The sequence below is a fragment of the Mus pahari genome, chromosome X (assembly GCF_900095145.1).
Source record: "Mus pahari chromosome X, PAHARI_EIJ_v1.1, whole genome shotgun sequence".
Lineage (NCBI taxonomy): Eukaryota > Metazoa > Chordata > Mammalia > Rodentia > Muridae > Mus > Mus pahari.
The window spans coordinates 92,572,223-92,589,307 of NC_034613.1; the positions used below are offsets into that span (position 1 = coordinate 92,572,223).

Genomic DNA, 17,085 nt, shown 5'->3' on the forward strand with positions numbered 1-17,085 from the left:
AAAAAAAACTTAGGAGAAAACAGGACTGCTCCTCCCAGTTTGGAGTTTTGTCTCCTCCTCCTTCTCATTAGAATTGTAAGAGGGTAGCGGTCCTGCTGCAAAGACAGGCAGACAAGCTTTCTCTGTGAATTAATTGGTCAGGAAAGACACTTTTTATATTGTCAAGTGGCACTTAAGCCACTAATTCTTGACTGTGAAACTGCTTTTCCTGGGCAATGCTCTTTAAGGAAAAACTTCTTCAGTCCAGCGATTGGTGACTAAGGGAACTATGAAGCACAGGGGATTGGGCGGGATCACGGCTCCTAATAATGCCTCCTTATCCAATGAAAAGCATTTCCTATTGAGACCCCCAAGAGTTCCCCCGGCGGCCCTCGGCTCCAGCAAGGACTTTGGGCCTTTTCTTGTGTCCTGTTTGTTAAAGGCATGCGGGCTACAGCATTAAAGAGGGCTAGTCCTTAACAAAGGGAAAGAGATAAATGTAAATAAGCTCACATTTTCAGAATGAGCGGTTTGCAGTAAGGAGCTGCGGCAGCCCAGAGTCTGCTCTTTTTGGGCTGGGCTAACCTTTCCCTGTTTTTTTGTTTTTTGTTTTGTTTTGTTTTTTTATGGATAAAAATATGCGCTTCCAAAGTGCGAGTTGCCAGTTTACATTTTTATTAGCTAACTATCTACAGGCATGAGCACATTCTCTCATCTAGCACACTCTTTCTTGGGGTAAGTCTCTTTGAGAAAGATTTGATTTTGGCGTTTGGGGGTGGGGGATGGTGTAAGAAACTTCAATCGAAACGCTGATGCTTTGAGTGTTTGGGAAAAGAAGTTAGACTTCAGCTCTGAAGTACTGAACAAGGATCATCGTGTTGAATGGTAAAAAAAAAAATAAAACCAAGAATTTCTATTGTTTTGGCAATAAATACTGTTTCAGTGGAAGAGAGACAGGATTTTCAGGCTGTTGTTTTATGTAAACACAGTCCTAAAGAGCTGATTCAAAATCACAGGGTAGAATAAGTTAGAAAGTCTTTTGGCTAGCATTATATTTCTTTGGTTTACAAAAGATTGTGAGCTAACGTGGCTTTTATTATGATGAGGTTTCTTCTAGTAAAACTATACACTACATGCCTTTGATGCTTAATTGATTTATGGAGAATGTGACATTTGCTGTATTGAATAATTCATGAACTGCCCATAAAGGAATCATGTTTGAATGAAAACTTAATTCTAGCATAGATAGAATTTTCTATTATTTGTGAAATCACTTGCTATTTGCCATGTAAATGCAACACAATGTGACATGTTTAAAATTCTCTTCTTGCATATTATGAATATTTTAAATATTTTTAGTGAAAAGACTTGTTGAATTAATTAGTAATGTATGCTAGGTAATTTCTGTTTTGGAAGCAAATATAGCAATGTAATTTATCATGATTTTTGTGGGGGGAAAATACCAGAGAAATTGAAAAAATTTGAGTATGTCAAAAAGCTTGATGATGTTATTCACTTTGCTGCTTTCTTTTCTTTGAGTAATATAAAAGCCTCAATAGTAACTTATAATCAAAGTTATCCAGTGGCTTTTTCACATGTTTATTTTTCAGAACAAAATCCCAACAGCTTGGCCCAACAAAAATAGATTATAAATCCCTTTGCCTTGTTGCAAAGGAGAAGTTGCATTCTTGTGAAGGATGAGCTCAGCTGATAAACCTCATGGTTCCTACATTCTAAAGCACCTCCTGGCTGCCAATCAGAGATGTGAATGAAAGCCCTTTTGGAACCATCAGGGCAGCCTTTCAGAATGTGTATTCTCTAAGTTAAAGGGAGGACTGGGAGGATGCCTCATAGCACCACTCAAGCCAGGCTTAGACAAAGTTTAATCTATTCAATTCCCTTTGTGGGAGAAAAGGCACTGAGGTTTTGTTGCTCTTGTTGGGATTTGGTCACTGCCTTTTATTCTCTGTCTGTCATCACATACAGTCTGTTCTTGGCACTCTGGAGTGGGGAATCAAAAAAAAAAAGCCCTGTAATTGTCAATATTGGTACTAAAAATTGGGAACTTCATAAAAGGCCACTCAGCTCTGAGAATCCATTTTCAGCTTTTAGGGGATAAACAACTGATAAGAACAGTGCATAAATAGTCTTTATTGTGCAGAGTTCTATTCTGGGGTGGGCAGTTGACCCCACACTTTAAGGGCAAGGTATTCAGGTAGGGGGGACTAAAGAGCTGAGACCTCTACAATTAAAGTTGATATTGAATAGGCAATACAGAGAACAGGGAAGATGAGGGCATGAGGAATGTAAGAATTTAGGATGTAAATGTCACCTTGCTCTATAAATTTAAGCTTTGGGCAATAATTAATACTACTCTGACCTTCATATTAACTTAAATTATTGCATTGGGTCTAATAAAATTTAATGACTCTACTCCAGGCTTTTGGTCTTTTCTATTTTTTAATTAATTTTTTTTTGTCATGACAAGCAGAAGCAGGTGAAAATAACTGACAGACAGGAACAGCCAGTGAAGACACTTCTGTGGCCCCAGTTGAAGGCTTTTTTTGCAGCCAGGGCCCAATATGGAAAGTGAAGAGAAACTGAGGCCTAGGAAATAACTTCTGCTGACTGTCCCAGTTTACTTGTCATGAGGATACCAATCAATCTCAATTCTGCAAACTCTGCTTATTTAACTTTCTAATTTTCTTGTATTCCAAAAAAAAGAGACTCATGTATAGTCTACATCAAGAAGAAGAAAAAGAAGCCATGAAAGAAAGAAATGCTAATAATCTCTGTCTTCCTTTAAGGCAAACCATACAATATTGATTTAATTTCAGGGATATGACTGTCTGGAAGACAGTGGAAATCAATTCTTTTTAGTAATAAGTTGATCTCTGTGACTTAAAGTTGTCTGTTTTATTTGTTTATTTTGTTTTTTTTTATGTGAAGAAAAATCATTTCCAGAGGGTTGTTGGTCCATTTATCACCCTGCTTTTAGTTTAGGCTAACTTTTGTTCAGAAAAGGGTGGGCTGTAAGAATGGTATTAGTCTGTACTAGCAGATAATTATGGGTTACAAGTACTACAATGAGAAGGATCCAAGTGTAAGTGTCACTTGTATGAATTCCAGCACCATGTCTATCTTGTTTTATATGAGGATGCTGTACAGTTATGATTTTCAGTGTACATGGATGCTATGTTAGGTATGTTTAGGAATCTTTATGAAGACATGGGAGTCTCAGTAGGTATGCAAATATCTAGTAGTGAAAGCCTTTCTCATACAGTTCTGTAGGGAAAGAAATTTAATGGGGTTGCAGGATAGGGACAAAGCAATGGAGCCCTTACCTGTTGTCCCAAGCGTCCTTCCTTTCTCCTTTGTCCAATCATAACAGATGTTACCAGAGGACAAGAAAGGAAAAGGAAAAAGACAACAACAACAAAACATACCAATATAACCTTAGGCCACCAAAGAAATCTTCATTCACTTATCAGTTTTCAATGGATGGAAATCAGAGTATATAGGCCTCTTCTCACTAGTTACCTTTAAGTGATTTTGTTACTCATACAGATTTTAGGCTTCAGTCAATACTATTAATATAGTATGTGTACAGCACTGGTAGGTTTGGAGACTAATTGCTATCTTCAGTTGTATTATTATGAAGTTAAAGATATTTAATATCATCTGGAAATAAGTTGGCTCTTACTCTGGTTTATATTACGTAATTATTTCATCTATCTTATGAACTTGGCATACAGTTTATTGAGAAGCTTTCTTTATGGAACAGTATTGTGATATTCTCTTCCACAGCACTCAATTGAGGAACACTCTGATCGTCTGCCTCCAGATAATTCATTGATTATCCAAGTCTCAGATAAATCTGGTGCCAGAGTTTGGTTTGAACTAACTAATGTGAGTACCATTGTTCAGATTTCACCTTGTTTTCATTTTATTATTCTTTTTTTTCTAACTGATGCTTTTATATTATTACAGATCATGTGATTCAAAGTTCCAGAATAAATAGAGGAAGTAGAGGTGTTAAGGTTATTTATTATGATCCAGGCAATTTTGTTGAAGATGAATGTTCTTCATTCTTTAACTTAATCCTTCTTTGTCATTAATAGATAGAAGATAGATAGATGACAGACAGACAGAAGATAGATGTGAGATATGTTTTCATTCTTATGATCAGTACTAGTATCCTAGCATAGCAAATGAATTTGTGTTCATACTGATTTATACTTTGTGTGTTTGTATACGGGGATAAATCTGAGTTCTGTTGGCATTATAAGTCTTGCAGAATTTGGAAATGAGATCTTTCCAGAATACCCAATATTGTTCTGTAAATATGTAAGGCTTCTATTAAGATGAGATATTGAGACTTAAGACTCTAGACAATTTCACCATATTAGATTGTGTAAATTCTCTACAGCTTTCTTACTCTATAACTAGGTACTAGGGAAAATTCTGCTTCAATAGCTCTGATGCAATCTTTAGTCACATCATACTGAGCATTAGACCACAATATTCCCTAAGGCTCAGCCTGTATCATCAGGTGAAGGGTTAGTAGGAAACACTAGTTTTTTGGTAAAAAATAAAAAGATGATGAATTTAGTCACTAAAGGTGTATTCTGATCACATTAGAGCTTCTGCCATTTCTTGATGTTTTAAGATTCATTGGCCATGGGGACAGAATATCCTTAATTATCTCAGTGAAAATCAGGTTCTATATAAGGTACTTTAAAAGAGATTTTAATTGTATCAAAACATGACTGATACGGGTCAACATTAACTAGTGCATAGGAACATCAATTGGTGCAAGCGACCTATGCTGCAGGTGACTTGCCTACACTGTTGCCTTAAGGAATTTGAGGAACAGAAGTCTGGACCTAGTTCCTATTGCTCCACCAGAATGGTCTCCAATTCTATTTTTATAATATTTATATATTTTTAGATTTGATTCACTACAACAAGGCTATAGTCAAGGGCACAGTAGGCTTCAGTTTACTTTGTATCAGCTTTCATAAACTTTGCCCAAAGCACAAAAAGCAAATGCTTTAGGGAATCACAAGCACTCTGACTTGATCTAACTTCATTAAAAATGGAGAAAAGCAAGACAATTTGAGTGTATTCTGCCTTTGGAGCTTTTTTCTCCTGGACTCTGAACTGTGTTTGGCTAGGAATAAAGTAAGTCAAAGCTTTCTAGGGTATTGGATTTATGCCAGAATTTATAATTTTGTTTTCAACAGAACTTATGAAATTTTAGCAGGTTATGAAATAATCTATGTACTTAATAATCCTTATAAGGCCAAAACGTGTCTTTTCTTTGTCTAGTGGTCCAAACATGGTATCTGCCATTATTGTTAGGCATGAGAAAAATATGGAAATTATTATGGATTATCTGAATGGGCTCTGGAAGTCAGAGTTAAAAAAATAATGGTCAGATTTTTTATTGTATAAAATATTATTGTCTATTAATTGTACAAAATGATTAATTTCTTCATGATATTTTCATGGATATGTATAACACTTTGATCATATTCACATCCACATTATTCTCTCTTCTATTTCTTCCTATTGACCCTTACTCTCAGATTTCTTTTTTTTTATACTTTACTCTCTTTCTTTGTCTCTGCCTATGTCTCTCTTGCTCTCTGCTTGTATGTGCATACGTTTGTGTGTGTGTGTATGTGTGTGTGTGTGTGTGTGTATAAGAGAGAGAGAGAGAGAGAGAGAGAGAGAGAGAAAGAGAGAGAGAGAGAGAGAGAGAAAGAGAGAGAAAACATGTGCACGTGTGTGTGTGTGTGTGTGTGTGTGTGTGTGTGTGTGTGTGTGTGTGTGCTCACACATGCACATATCTAAATGCTGTTAGTTCTTTCATTCCTTCCACCATATGGAGCCCCAGGGATTGAACGCAGGTTGTCAAATTTGGTGGTAGGTACCTTTTTCTGCTAAGCCATCTTGTTGCCCCTTTGAATTTCTTCTTGACCAACCTCCAGGTGACCTGCTTTTTGACCATTTTGATAAATCAAAATATGTCTACCTAATATTGATCCCTCATTTAGTCCATTATGTTGAAATAATTGGTTATAAACATCTTTACAAGATAGTAGTCTTATGTTCGTAGAAGAAAATACAATTAACTATGTAGGCTATTTTTCTTTATCTCTTTGAACACTCAAGTATTGACCTATACATTTAGTGGACAGTGTATTAGACATTTAGGAAAAAGGAAAACAGGCCCTGTTTCTTGAGTACTTTTTATTTACAGTTAGCTCAAGAGTCAAATACAATTCTTATTTTAAAAACCTGCAGTTATTGTAGGTGGTTCAATGGGAGCCCCTTCCAGGATTGCTCTCTTATGAATAAATAGTATAGTTAAGGTTTCAAACCCAAGAAGAAACTTTTTTTGTTGTACAAGGAGTTAACAGAAGGATACATTTCTAATACAAAGTTAAAGATACCCAGAAAGACAGATAGAGATTTCTAGTCAGGGGTGAAAGGAATGGACTTCTATAGTGTTCCTTTGTGGTAAGGCTGGAACTGGCAAGCTCATCAAACTACTCATAGCCCTGCTGAATCTTCCTAGCATTAGCTGTGAGGCTCAGTGGTAATGTTTATACAGGAAAGGGAAAACAGTATAGCCAAGTTACAGAGTGAACTGTGTCTGAGTCAGAAATAGATCTTTCTGCTTCCAGTGCTGTGTTAAGACCCGACACCACACCCTCCCTGCTAGACAGCAAAGGTGGTGTGTGTTCAAGCAAGGGAGAGCTATGAATAGGGCCATAGTGGCACTTTTCCCATGCTCTCTCTTTAGGAGTGAGACTGTACTGCTTTCTTGTCTGTGGTCCTCTCTATTCCACAGGTTTTGATTACCCAAAGCAACAGAGTAGAAGTGTCATGCATTTACAGACTGCCTGCTGTGGGTATAGTGGGTATGTTCTGTGGGGGTATGTTCTGAAGTACGGTGATGAGTGTATCAATCAACTTGATTTAATCACCTTATATTGTGTTAACATAAATATGTATTGATTCATTTATAAATCACATTGCACTACATAAACATAATGCAGTTATTACTTGTAATATTAAAATTTTGAATAATGTGAATTAGGAAAAAAATGAAATGATTGTTATTTCTGAAAAAACTGAATGTAGAAATAGGATACAAAACTCAGCAATTCAGAATACTAATTTAGGAAATTACAAAATGAAATATAGCCAGGGAGCTTGTGGCATTCTTGGCCTAGTTATAACCAGGGAGTAAGGCTGGAGGGGGCTCTGGGAAAAGGTGAGAAGCCTTCTAATATGAAATTCTTTGTAAAGTAAAATAAAGTTGCTAGCAGTACTTACTTTATAAAGTAGATGCAAGAGATTATGAATAAAGTCTGGTCTTAATGTTGAGTTTTAAAGCCTTATAAATTCTTAAAAGTATATCACTAATTTAATGGGAAATTATTTTCTTTCACTGTTTTCTTGATTTCTTCCAGCAATGGATTTTTAAAATGTAAATAGTATTTTCAGTGTAAATGAGTCTTCTGGACTACTAGATAATAACAATGTTAAAATAGTAAATGAAATGACGGAAGCAATTGAGAAGTGTGCCATTTGCATGTTTTTCCTACCATTGCATTGGTGACCATGGATATACATTAAATCATAAACAACAAAAACTGGGTCTGTAGCTATGAGCACTATGGGCTGAGATTCTTGAGGTTCTTTCTGTTTCAGCTGATTGGCTTCAGTGTTTTAAATACAGCACTTGAAAACCATTCTTCTGTCTGGAGAACATGGAAGGAATAAAATAAAGTAGTGAGGATGAGATTAAAGGAACTCCTCCTAAGATTCTTAATACAAAATAGATGCCTCGAAAAAGTTCAGTTTTCCTGACCTTCTCTTACCCTATTTCTCTCAATACTTCTGTTTTTCTTTCTCTGGCACATTCTTTTTCATCTTTTTTCTGACTTCTCTGCCTCTTTTTTATTTATTCCTTATCTGGAGCACCCCTGTTAGACTTTACTTGGTTTGCACTATTACTTTGTTTTTTGTATATCAGGGTTGCTTTGGGGAAAAGTTGAACTAGGTCTATATGATGAAATGGCCAAGAAGGAACATGATTTTCAGTGACTCCATGAAGACTTATGGAAGGACAGTTCAAGATGGCAAGTTATAATTGTAACTGGAACACAAGTACAGTGATGACACTATTGCTTTCCCCCATGTTATGGAAGTTATCCCTCCCTCTGGGTACTTCAATGAATGACTCAAGCTATGTATGTTTTTCTCAAGTCGGACACTCAGAGAGGTGACTTTAGTCCTCTGTACTTCTAGTGGATTTCTACTCCCTTCCAGAATACACACAGGTGTTTGTTGACTTGTTTCCTTGGTGTCTTGAAGGGAAAAGTGAAAAAAGAATCACTTCAGAAAACAGCCATTTGTATTTTACAACACAATCATGTGAACAAAGGCCACTTTCATTTCATATTCCTACTCATTCAACAGTTACTTGTCCACAGTGTATTATTTGAAACATTCGAAAGACAGAATAGACAACAGTAGCTATTAACCCAGGAGAAAGTTGGTAAGATTTCTACATGTATCTTCAAATTTTGTTGACCTAAATATTTAAACAGACAATTGAGTTAATGGCTAATATATATTAAACTGTTGGAAAGAAAGCCTCTAAATGGCCAGATCAGATTTTGTACAAAGAATGAAGAAGCTGTTCAGGTCCTTAATTTTAACATCTCATTTGGATTTTCTTTTTTTTTTTTGATGTCGAGACAGGGATTGAATATGTAGTCTAAGCTGACCTAGAACTCACTCTGTAGCTCAGGATGGCCTCAAACGTACATAAATTTCACTGCTTAGATCTTTCTTTTTTCTGATTTTTAAAATTTTATTTATTATTATTTTCTTTATTTACATTTCAAATGCTATCCCAAAAGTTCCCTATACTCCCCCCTGCCCCTGCTCCCCTACCCACCCACTCCCACTACTTGGCCCTGGCCTTCCCCTGTGCTGGGTCATAAGTGTCTAGGGTTATGGACACAATCAACTACACTTTGTTGTCATTTGTGTTTAGTGAGAAAAGTCGATATTGAGCAGGCCCATTTTAGCAGATGAAGGCATGAATGTGGCTGATGGGACAAGCAGTGGGAGACATAAAAGGAATATATATATATATATATATATATATATATATATATATATATATATATCAGGCTTAGGGTATAACTGGAAATAGAATCATGTAGTGCTGGAAGGAAATGAGTTTGATATTTTAATCTTTTCCTCAGAATGCCCAAGTGACATAACATACTGAAGGAACTTATTTATTTTTAATCTTGAAATATTTTTCATACAGTGTATTTTGATTATATTCTTTTTCCTCTCCCAATTCCTCCCCAGTTCCCACCCCTAACTACCCAAATTCATATTCTTTCTCTCTTAAAAAAACAGAACAAAATAAAACAGACAAACAAAAATAATAGAGTCCATTTTGTGGTAAGGTAGAACAGTAAAAAAAATCTTAGCTGTCAGATTTAATTAACTAAGGGATCGTGTCTTCTGAGCTTCTGCTTTAGAATTAAAAGGTTAAAAGGTGAACCAATAAATTGCTTTAATAGTTTATTGATAACTAACTAGAGCATGCACTAGAGGCTTTATACCTACCTGCTGTCATATACAAAGGAGTCAATAATTAGGCAAGGTACTTTAGTAATATTGGAGAACAAACAGTACAAATTGTGTAACTTGAAAAAAATTATGGTTTAGGAATCAAAGATGTGATTTCTGGGTTTAAATGAATGTATCATTCAAATCATTTTCCAATTCCAATGTATTTTTGAAGTTGAAAATGGATCTGCAAATTCCACAACATTAGCAGCATCTTAGCTAGTAAGTATTCCCTTGAGGAATGTATACTTATCTATGTTTACTATAATGATATATTTATTGTATTGTGTGATCTCTGCCATATCCATAATATACTCTTTGTTGTGCCATTTAGATGTGGTATGTGATCAAACAGTACTTCTCAAGTCAAATAGAACACATATATTTTCTTGCCTGGGTGAGCAGAATATATTTTATTCCATAGAAATCTTGGAAGGAAAGCAGATTTGGTGACTCATTCTATCTTGTTTCCTATAGGAAGAAAGCATTCTCTACTGGTCCCCTGTCTCAAGAGTGGTGAACCCCTGCACCTAGCAGGTTCTCTGGGAAAAAAAATCCATGGGTGACAGAAGATTTATTGACTTCCAATTCCAAGATTTAAATTCAAGTCTCAGACCCAGGTTGGGAAATGCAACTGCCAATAATACTTGCATTGTTGATGATTCCTTCAAGTATAATTTGAATGGTGCTGTCTATAGTGTTGTATTCATCCTGGGTCTAATAACCAACAGTGCCTCCCTGTTTGTCTTCTGCTTCCGCATGAAAATGAGAAGTGAGACCGCTATTTTCATCACCAATCTGGCCCTCTCTGATTTGCTTTTTGTCTGTACCCTACCTTTCAAAATATTTTACAACTTTAATCGCCACTGGCCTTTTGGTGACACCCTCTGTAAGATCTCAGGGACTGCGTTCCTCACCAACATCTATGGGAGCATGCTCTTCCTCACCTGCATCAGTGTGGATCGTTTCCTAGCCATTGTCTATCCCTTCCGATCTCGTACCATCAGGACCAGGAGGAATTCCGCCATTGTGTGCGCTGGAGTCTGGATCCTAGTCCTCAGTGGTGGTATTTCAGCTTCTTTGTTCTCCACCACTAATGTCAACAATGCGACCACCACTTGCTTTGAAGGCTTCTCCAAACGTGTCTGGAAGACATACCTGTCCAAGATCACTATATTCATTGAAGTTGTCGGGTTCATCATTCCTCTGATATTGAATGTTTCTTGCTCTTCTGTGGTGCTTAGAACCCTCCGCAAGCCTGCAACATTGTCTCAGATTGGGACCAATAAGAAAAAAGTGTTGAAGATGATCACAGTGCATATGGCAGTGTTTGTGGTATGCTTTGTACCATACAACTCGGTTCTCTTTTTATATGCCTTGGTACGCTCCCAAGCCATTACTAATTGCTTATTGGAAAGGTTTGCAAAGATCATGTACCCAATTACCTTGTGCCTTGCAACTCTGAATTGTTGCTTTGACCCTTTTATCTATTACTTCACTCTTGAATCCTTTCAGAAGTCTTTTTACATCAATACACATATAAGGATGGAGTCGCTGTTTAAGACTGAGACACCTCTGACCCCCAAACCTTCCCTTCCAGCTATCCAAGAGGAAGTTAGTGATCAAACAACAAATAATGGTGGTGAATTAATGCTGGAATCTACCTTCTAAATACCAGAATTGTCTTTCAGGTTCAGCTACAGTGTCTCTTACGATTTTTTTCCTATGCTATAAATAAGAGAAACAAATTGAAGCTAATGATACTGAGAATAGATTAATGTACCAAATACAGTCAGATACATTTGTTTGAACACTATTGTACATATTCTGTTTTGTTCAGTAATTATAGGTCAAGTCTAATTACAACAACCAAAACAGATCAGACTCTTCTGTTGAGTTGACTTTTCATGACATAAATGACCAGTGGTCTTGACTTTTAATGATGTGGGGGTTATTTTAAACTTAAAAAAAAAGGCATTCCAGTAATTTTGGTAATTGGGTTGGGCCTATAAATATAGAACAAATTCAGGGATTATTTAAAAATATCTGTGTTACTACTGATATATGCTAGTATTTTTTTCCTTTTTTGAATTATCATTGAATTTATTTTAAAACAAGAACTATTTTTACCTAATGTTAATAAGACATATTGAGAAAGAGAAATGTGTTGAATTTTAAAGGATTGGCAAATTTTACCTAGATTTTAAAAACCTAAATGTAGTGTTTGAATGAATATGGGTGGGAAATTTGGAATTTAGACATTTCCACATATATAATAACCACAATTAGTGTCAGCTTTTAAAACTTTCTTTTAAAAATAATTCTAGAATTTTCATATGAAATTGTTAATCCTGAAAGGTGCTACTTATGTGCCTGGCAGGTATAAAATGGAAAACTCATAAAATTAACAGTGTCAATTAAAAAAAAAACTTTAGCAACACTATATTATTTCTTAAGATTTTCATTTATCCTTTATGGGAGTGGAGATTGGCTTGTAGAAAATATTTATTCTTCATGTTAAATGTTGGGGACACATTACAGTCAGAGAGCTATAGTATTTGTGCCCAGGTCAGGAGTAAATTGAAAAGGTAAGTGAATAGAATAGTAGCAGCAAGATATCTTAGAGCTTATATTAGTAGTTTTTGAGGTGGTGGTTAGATAGCTGTAACTTTGAAAGACATACTCTTTTCTGTAAATTTTGGAGCACATTGCAGCCAAGGTGCTGCTGAATTTGTGCTCAGGTCGGGAGCTAATTGAAAAAGATGTGTACATTAAAAAAAAGAAAAAGAAAAATTAACAAAAAAAACCCCCACAAAACTAGAAAAGAAAAAAAAAACAAATAAGAAAAAAATAGTTCCTAACACTAGCTTCTTTGTTTTATTATTTTTAAAGTTCTATAAACTTAAAAATACTATCCCATTTTAATAAACAATTTAGCATAATTCAATTATAAATCTGCTAAAATTATGTCTGGGACAGGATTGAATTATAGAAAAATACATAATTTATAAAACTCCAAGTGCTACAATTTGGAGATGATGCCTTGTATCAAAATGCACCTGCTCAACTGTCACCAAGTTTGAGAGGAAATAAATAAAAACATCATTTTAAAATTTATAAAAGAATCCTTTTTGTAACTCACTTAAACAACACAAACAAGAATCTTTAAAATGTTGTTTTTCTGATGTATATAGTAGATGTACTTTAAATATGCATCAGTCAATTTAAATAATATGTACAAAATGTGGCAATTAAAAAAATGCCCAGAATTTTCAAGTAAATGTCCAAGAATAACACATCTTGTATATTGCTGAACTTGTGCCAAAGAGTGGTTAAAAACCAAAAAACAAGGATAAAATGGTAAAAAAAAATTCCAAAACAATGAGCAAATTCTTGAAATTCCTTAATCTGTGTTTCTTTCTGGTGCCATGTAGGCTTAAAAATAATAATAAAAGTTAAATTAAAAATTAGTGCAATGCAGTGTTAAAGGCTGCTGAATTTGGACTTGGGTCAAGAACTAGCTAAAAAAAGTTGCTAAAACAATAGAACAATAGTAAAAATGAATTCATGATTTAAATGCCTAAAAATAACTGCATTATATTGTCTTGCAAAGAAAGGTAATTGTTGGAATACATATGGCTGTAGGCTCAGTTAGACAAAAGTAGGTTAAGTTAGATGAAGTTCAGATACTGTAAGTTCAAACTAGAAATCTAAGTATAAAAACTTGCTGTTTCCTTCAGTATTTTTTTCTTTCTCTTTTTATATTGAACTATATGTGAACTCTGTACTCTTATCTGTTAAAATTATGAAATTTTAGTATTATGGTATCAAATCATTGAATTGGATGTTAACTGAATTCACATGAAATACATTTAAAAATTATTTGTGTCTTGTATAATTTCCATGTTTAATGATGCTTACTCTTTCATATTTTACTTTATCTTGGGTTAATTTTCATTTTTTATATTTAATATAACTTGCTAGTAAAAAAATGGTGATGTGAATAATGTAACCAACAATTTGTAATGTATACCTAATTGTAAAGTTGAATTTATTTTACATTTATAAGCACAGGTAATCCTTTAGCTGTAATTACAACTTTCATTTAAATGTTTATTAAATATAATAAAACGTATTTGGATTATTAAGGTATTATACTTTGGTCAGTTATGTATTTATTCAATTCTTCATTCTTAGGGCACCCAAAGATATCTCTTCTTTATCTTCTTCCTATCCTTGAGAAAAAGCTTATTAAAATGTGTAATTTTTAATTACCTCCTAGGCCAAGTCTTTAAAAAACATGGTACCAGAAGCTATTTGTTTCACATCTGTTTTCTTCTACTTTCTTTCTCTGATTCTAACCCGCTTCACCTTAACATGATTGGCTACATTTCATGCAATCCACTTATTTTCCCCATGGCTTTTTTACCCTCCAATAATTTCACCTACAGAAATAACTACTGCTGCCTGGTAAGCAAATGATATATGAAGCGATGTTAATACAGCGACAGAATTGTGAATGACTGCCCCTTCCTTTGTCTCCTATTGTTTTTCTTCTTTCTGTCAGCTTTGCATCTTAGAAAGGGCATGCGACTAATTCAGAGGACTGTAAAAACTGGGCCAATGAGGTTGTGCTGGGAAGAAAGGACTGCCACAGTAAATAGTAAAAGTCATCTGCTGAACCTCAGCTTCCCTTGTTTCATGGTAGGACCTCAACAATGCACCTTTCTTTCCATTTTTTTACAGTAAGCAAAAGAAATATTTATTAATACAAGGGTGAACTCTACATAATTAAGATATTTAAATGGCTGTATTGTCCTAACATCCATCATTACTAGAATAATCGAAGGGGAATGCAATAAAGTAGATTGCTATGATGGAACCATATTCCAGTCATATTCATAGGTGCATACATGCCCAGCTATAATGGCTTTCTAAGTCCTTTTCTTTCACTGAGCATCATAAGAGGTGGTACATTCATGGAAAGAGGTTGCAAGTCAGTGCTCTTCGGGCATGATCAAAAATGCTCAAAGTTTAGAGGTTTGGAGGAAAAAAATTTTTTAAAGATTTATTTATTGTTATATGTAAGTACACTGTAGCTGTCTTCAGACACACCAGAAGGGGGCATCAGATCTCATTATGGATGGTTGTGAGCCACCATGTGGTTACTGGGATTTGAACTCAGGACCTTCAGAAGAGCAGTCAGTGCTCTTAACCGCTGAGCCATCTTTCCAGCCTGGAAATAATTTTTATATTTCTGACTAAGTGCCATCAAAAACAGGAACAGAGCTTTGTGACTATAGTCTCCATGATCATTTTTGGCAGAGAATGCTAGAGCTACCACATGATCCCGTTCTATGATTCCTGGATGTATAACTAAAGAATGCAAGTCAGCATTACAACAGCGATGCTTCATTATGGTGTCACTCACAAGAGCTAATGTTTGTTTTCAAGTTGCTTATAAAACTCTGAACAGCTGTTGTTCAAAATCTATACTAAGTTTGTATATGTTGAGTGCTTATGTCCCATTCCCTTTCAGCAAAGTGTGATATTAGAGGAGGATTGAATGCTAGCTAACTCAGTGCTGTAATAAAGAGACTTGAGCTAAAAGCCTAAATTTTTATTCATTTTTTTCTTTTTCTTTTGGATATTTATTTATTTACATTTCAAATGTTATCCCCTTTCCAGGTTTCCCCTCTGGAGCCCCTCTACCCCCTCCTCATCCCCCTGCTTTTATAAGGGTACTCCTGTACCCACCCACCCACTCCCATCTCACCACCCTCTAGCATTCCCCAATGCTGGAGCATCAAACCATCATAGGACAAAGGGCCTCCCCTCCCATTGATGCCAGACAAGGCCATCCTCTGCTACATATACTGCTGGAGCTATGGGTCCCTTCATATGTACTCTGGTTGGTGGTTTAGTCCCTGGGAGCTCTGGAGGTACTGGTTGGTTGATAAGTCTATTCATTTACACAGATATCTCTCTCACTTTGTGTCTGAATTCATCTTATTAGAAAAAGGATCCCTACATTACCTCTGAAGTCCCTGAAACACTGAGCACATTGCTGTGGAGTCAGAACTAATGGTGCTTATTAGTTTGGGATACATGGATGGTGGTGTTCACTGCATGTTAGATATTATATTAAGCAATTCATGACTTCATCTTGATCCTATGAAGGAGGCCACTTTCTGTAGGTGAGAAAATTGAGACTCAAAACACTGATGGATCTAAACTAAACAGAGGGCTAGTTAGACAGTCTGATTTGAGCACAGGTTTGTGTGTCAGTTAAGCATGTACTTTGCATCCATTCATAGCTATAAATTTTAAGGAATGTTATTATTTTTCTCTCATACAATGACTCTTGATTACAAATTCACCTCTCCATTCCTTCCAGTATCCCCTCCCCCCACCCCTCTCCCTGGCATCCACTTCTGCATTTCCATTGAGAAAAGCACAAGCCTCCCAGGGATATCAACTGAACATGACATAACAAATTACAATAAGACTTGGCACAAACCTTCATATCAAGACTGGATGAGGCAACCCAGTAGGAGAAAAGGGGTCTCAAGCACAGGAAAAAGAGTCAGAGACATCCCTATTCCCATTGTAGGGAATTCCACAAGAATACCAAGCAACACAACCATGACATCTATACAGAGGACTTAGCCAGACCCATGCAAATTGAGGTTGCTACTTCAGGAACATTTTTTTTTAATGTCAGGGTTTTACTATATATTCTATATTGGATTCAAACTCACAGTCCTTTATCTTCAGCCTTCCAAATGCTAGGGTTATAGGTGTGTGCCACTATGTTAAGCAGAAATAAGTTTTTAATGGTAGAAATATATCCATTAATAAGAGAAATAAAAGTCTCTCCATCCTCTTTTGAAAACATTTCACAAGTCGGATGCTTACTCTGACTTACAGAGAGGCTAGAAATAATTTGAATAATAACAATATTAATACATACATTTAAAGTGTCCATATATGTCTGAAAGTAGCATATATAGAATTTTGAATGTATTCATCATATTGTTGTTGCTATTTATGAAAAATTAAGGTTTAGGAAGCCTAAGTAACTTGCCATGTAGTACAGTTAATAAACTGCAAGAATCGGACTTCAATAAGAGCAGGACCTTAGGAGCCTTTTTTAAAAAAATTTTTATTAGATATTTTCTTTACTTACATTTCAAATGTTTTTCCCTTTCCTAGTTTTGCCTCCAAAAATCCCCTATCCTCTCCTCCCTCCCTCTGCACCTCAACCAACCCACTCCCACTTTCTGGCCCTGGCATTCCCCTATAATGGGGCATAGAACCTTCAAAGGACCAAGATACTCTCCTCCCATTGATGACTGACTAGGTCATCCTCTGCTACATATGCAGCTAGAGACACGAGCTCAGGGGGTACTGGTTAGTTCATATTGTTGT

General features: G+C 35.6%; 1 protein-coding gene across 1 annotated transcript; it reads left to right on the forward strand.

Annotated features, from left to right (window-relative positions):
- The first annotated feature begins 362 nt into the window (after positions 1–362).
- Positions 363–12,426, forward strand: Lpar4 (lysophosphatidic acid receptor 4). Its single transcript, XM_021187801.1, has 3 exons — positions 363–714; positions 3,787–3,888; positions 10,132–12,426. The coding sequence occupies exon 3, from the start codon at positions 10,213–10,215 to the stop codon at positions 11,323–11,325; it is 1,113 nt and encodes a 370-aa protein (XP_021043460.1). The 5' UTR covers positions 363–714; positions 3,787–3,888; positions 10,132–10,212; the 3' UTR covers positions 11,326–12,426.
- The last annotated feature ends 4,659 nt before the right edge of the window (positions 12,427–17,085 follow it).

Bases quoted from the DNA above. Each gene is read 5' to 3' on its own strand.
- Lpar4 (XM_021187801.1), top strand. From the start codon at position 10,213: ATGGGTGACAGAAGATTTATTGACTTCCAATTCCAAGATTTAAATTCA.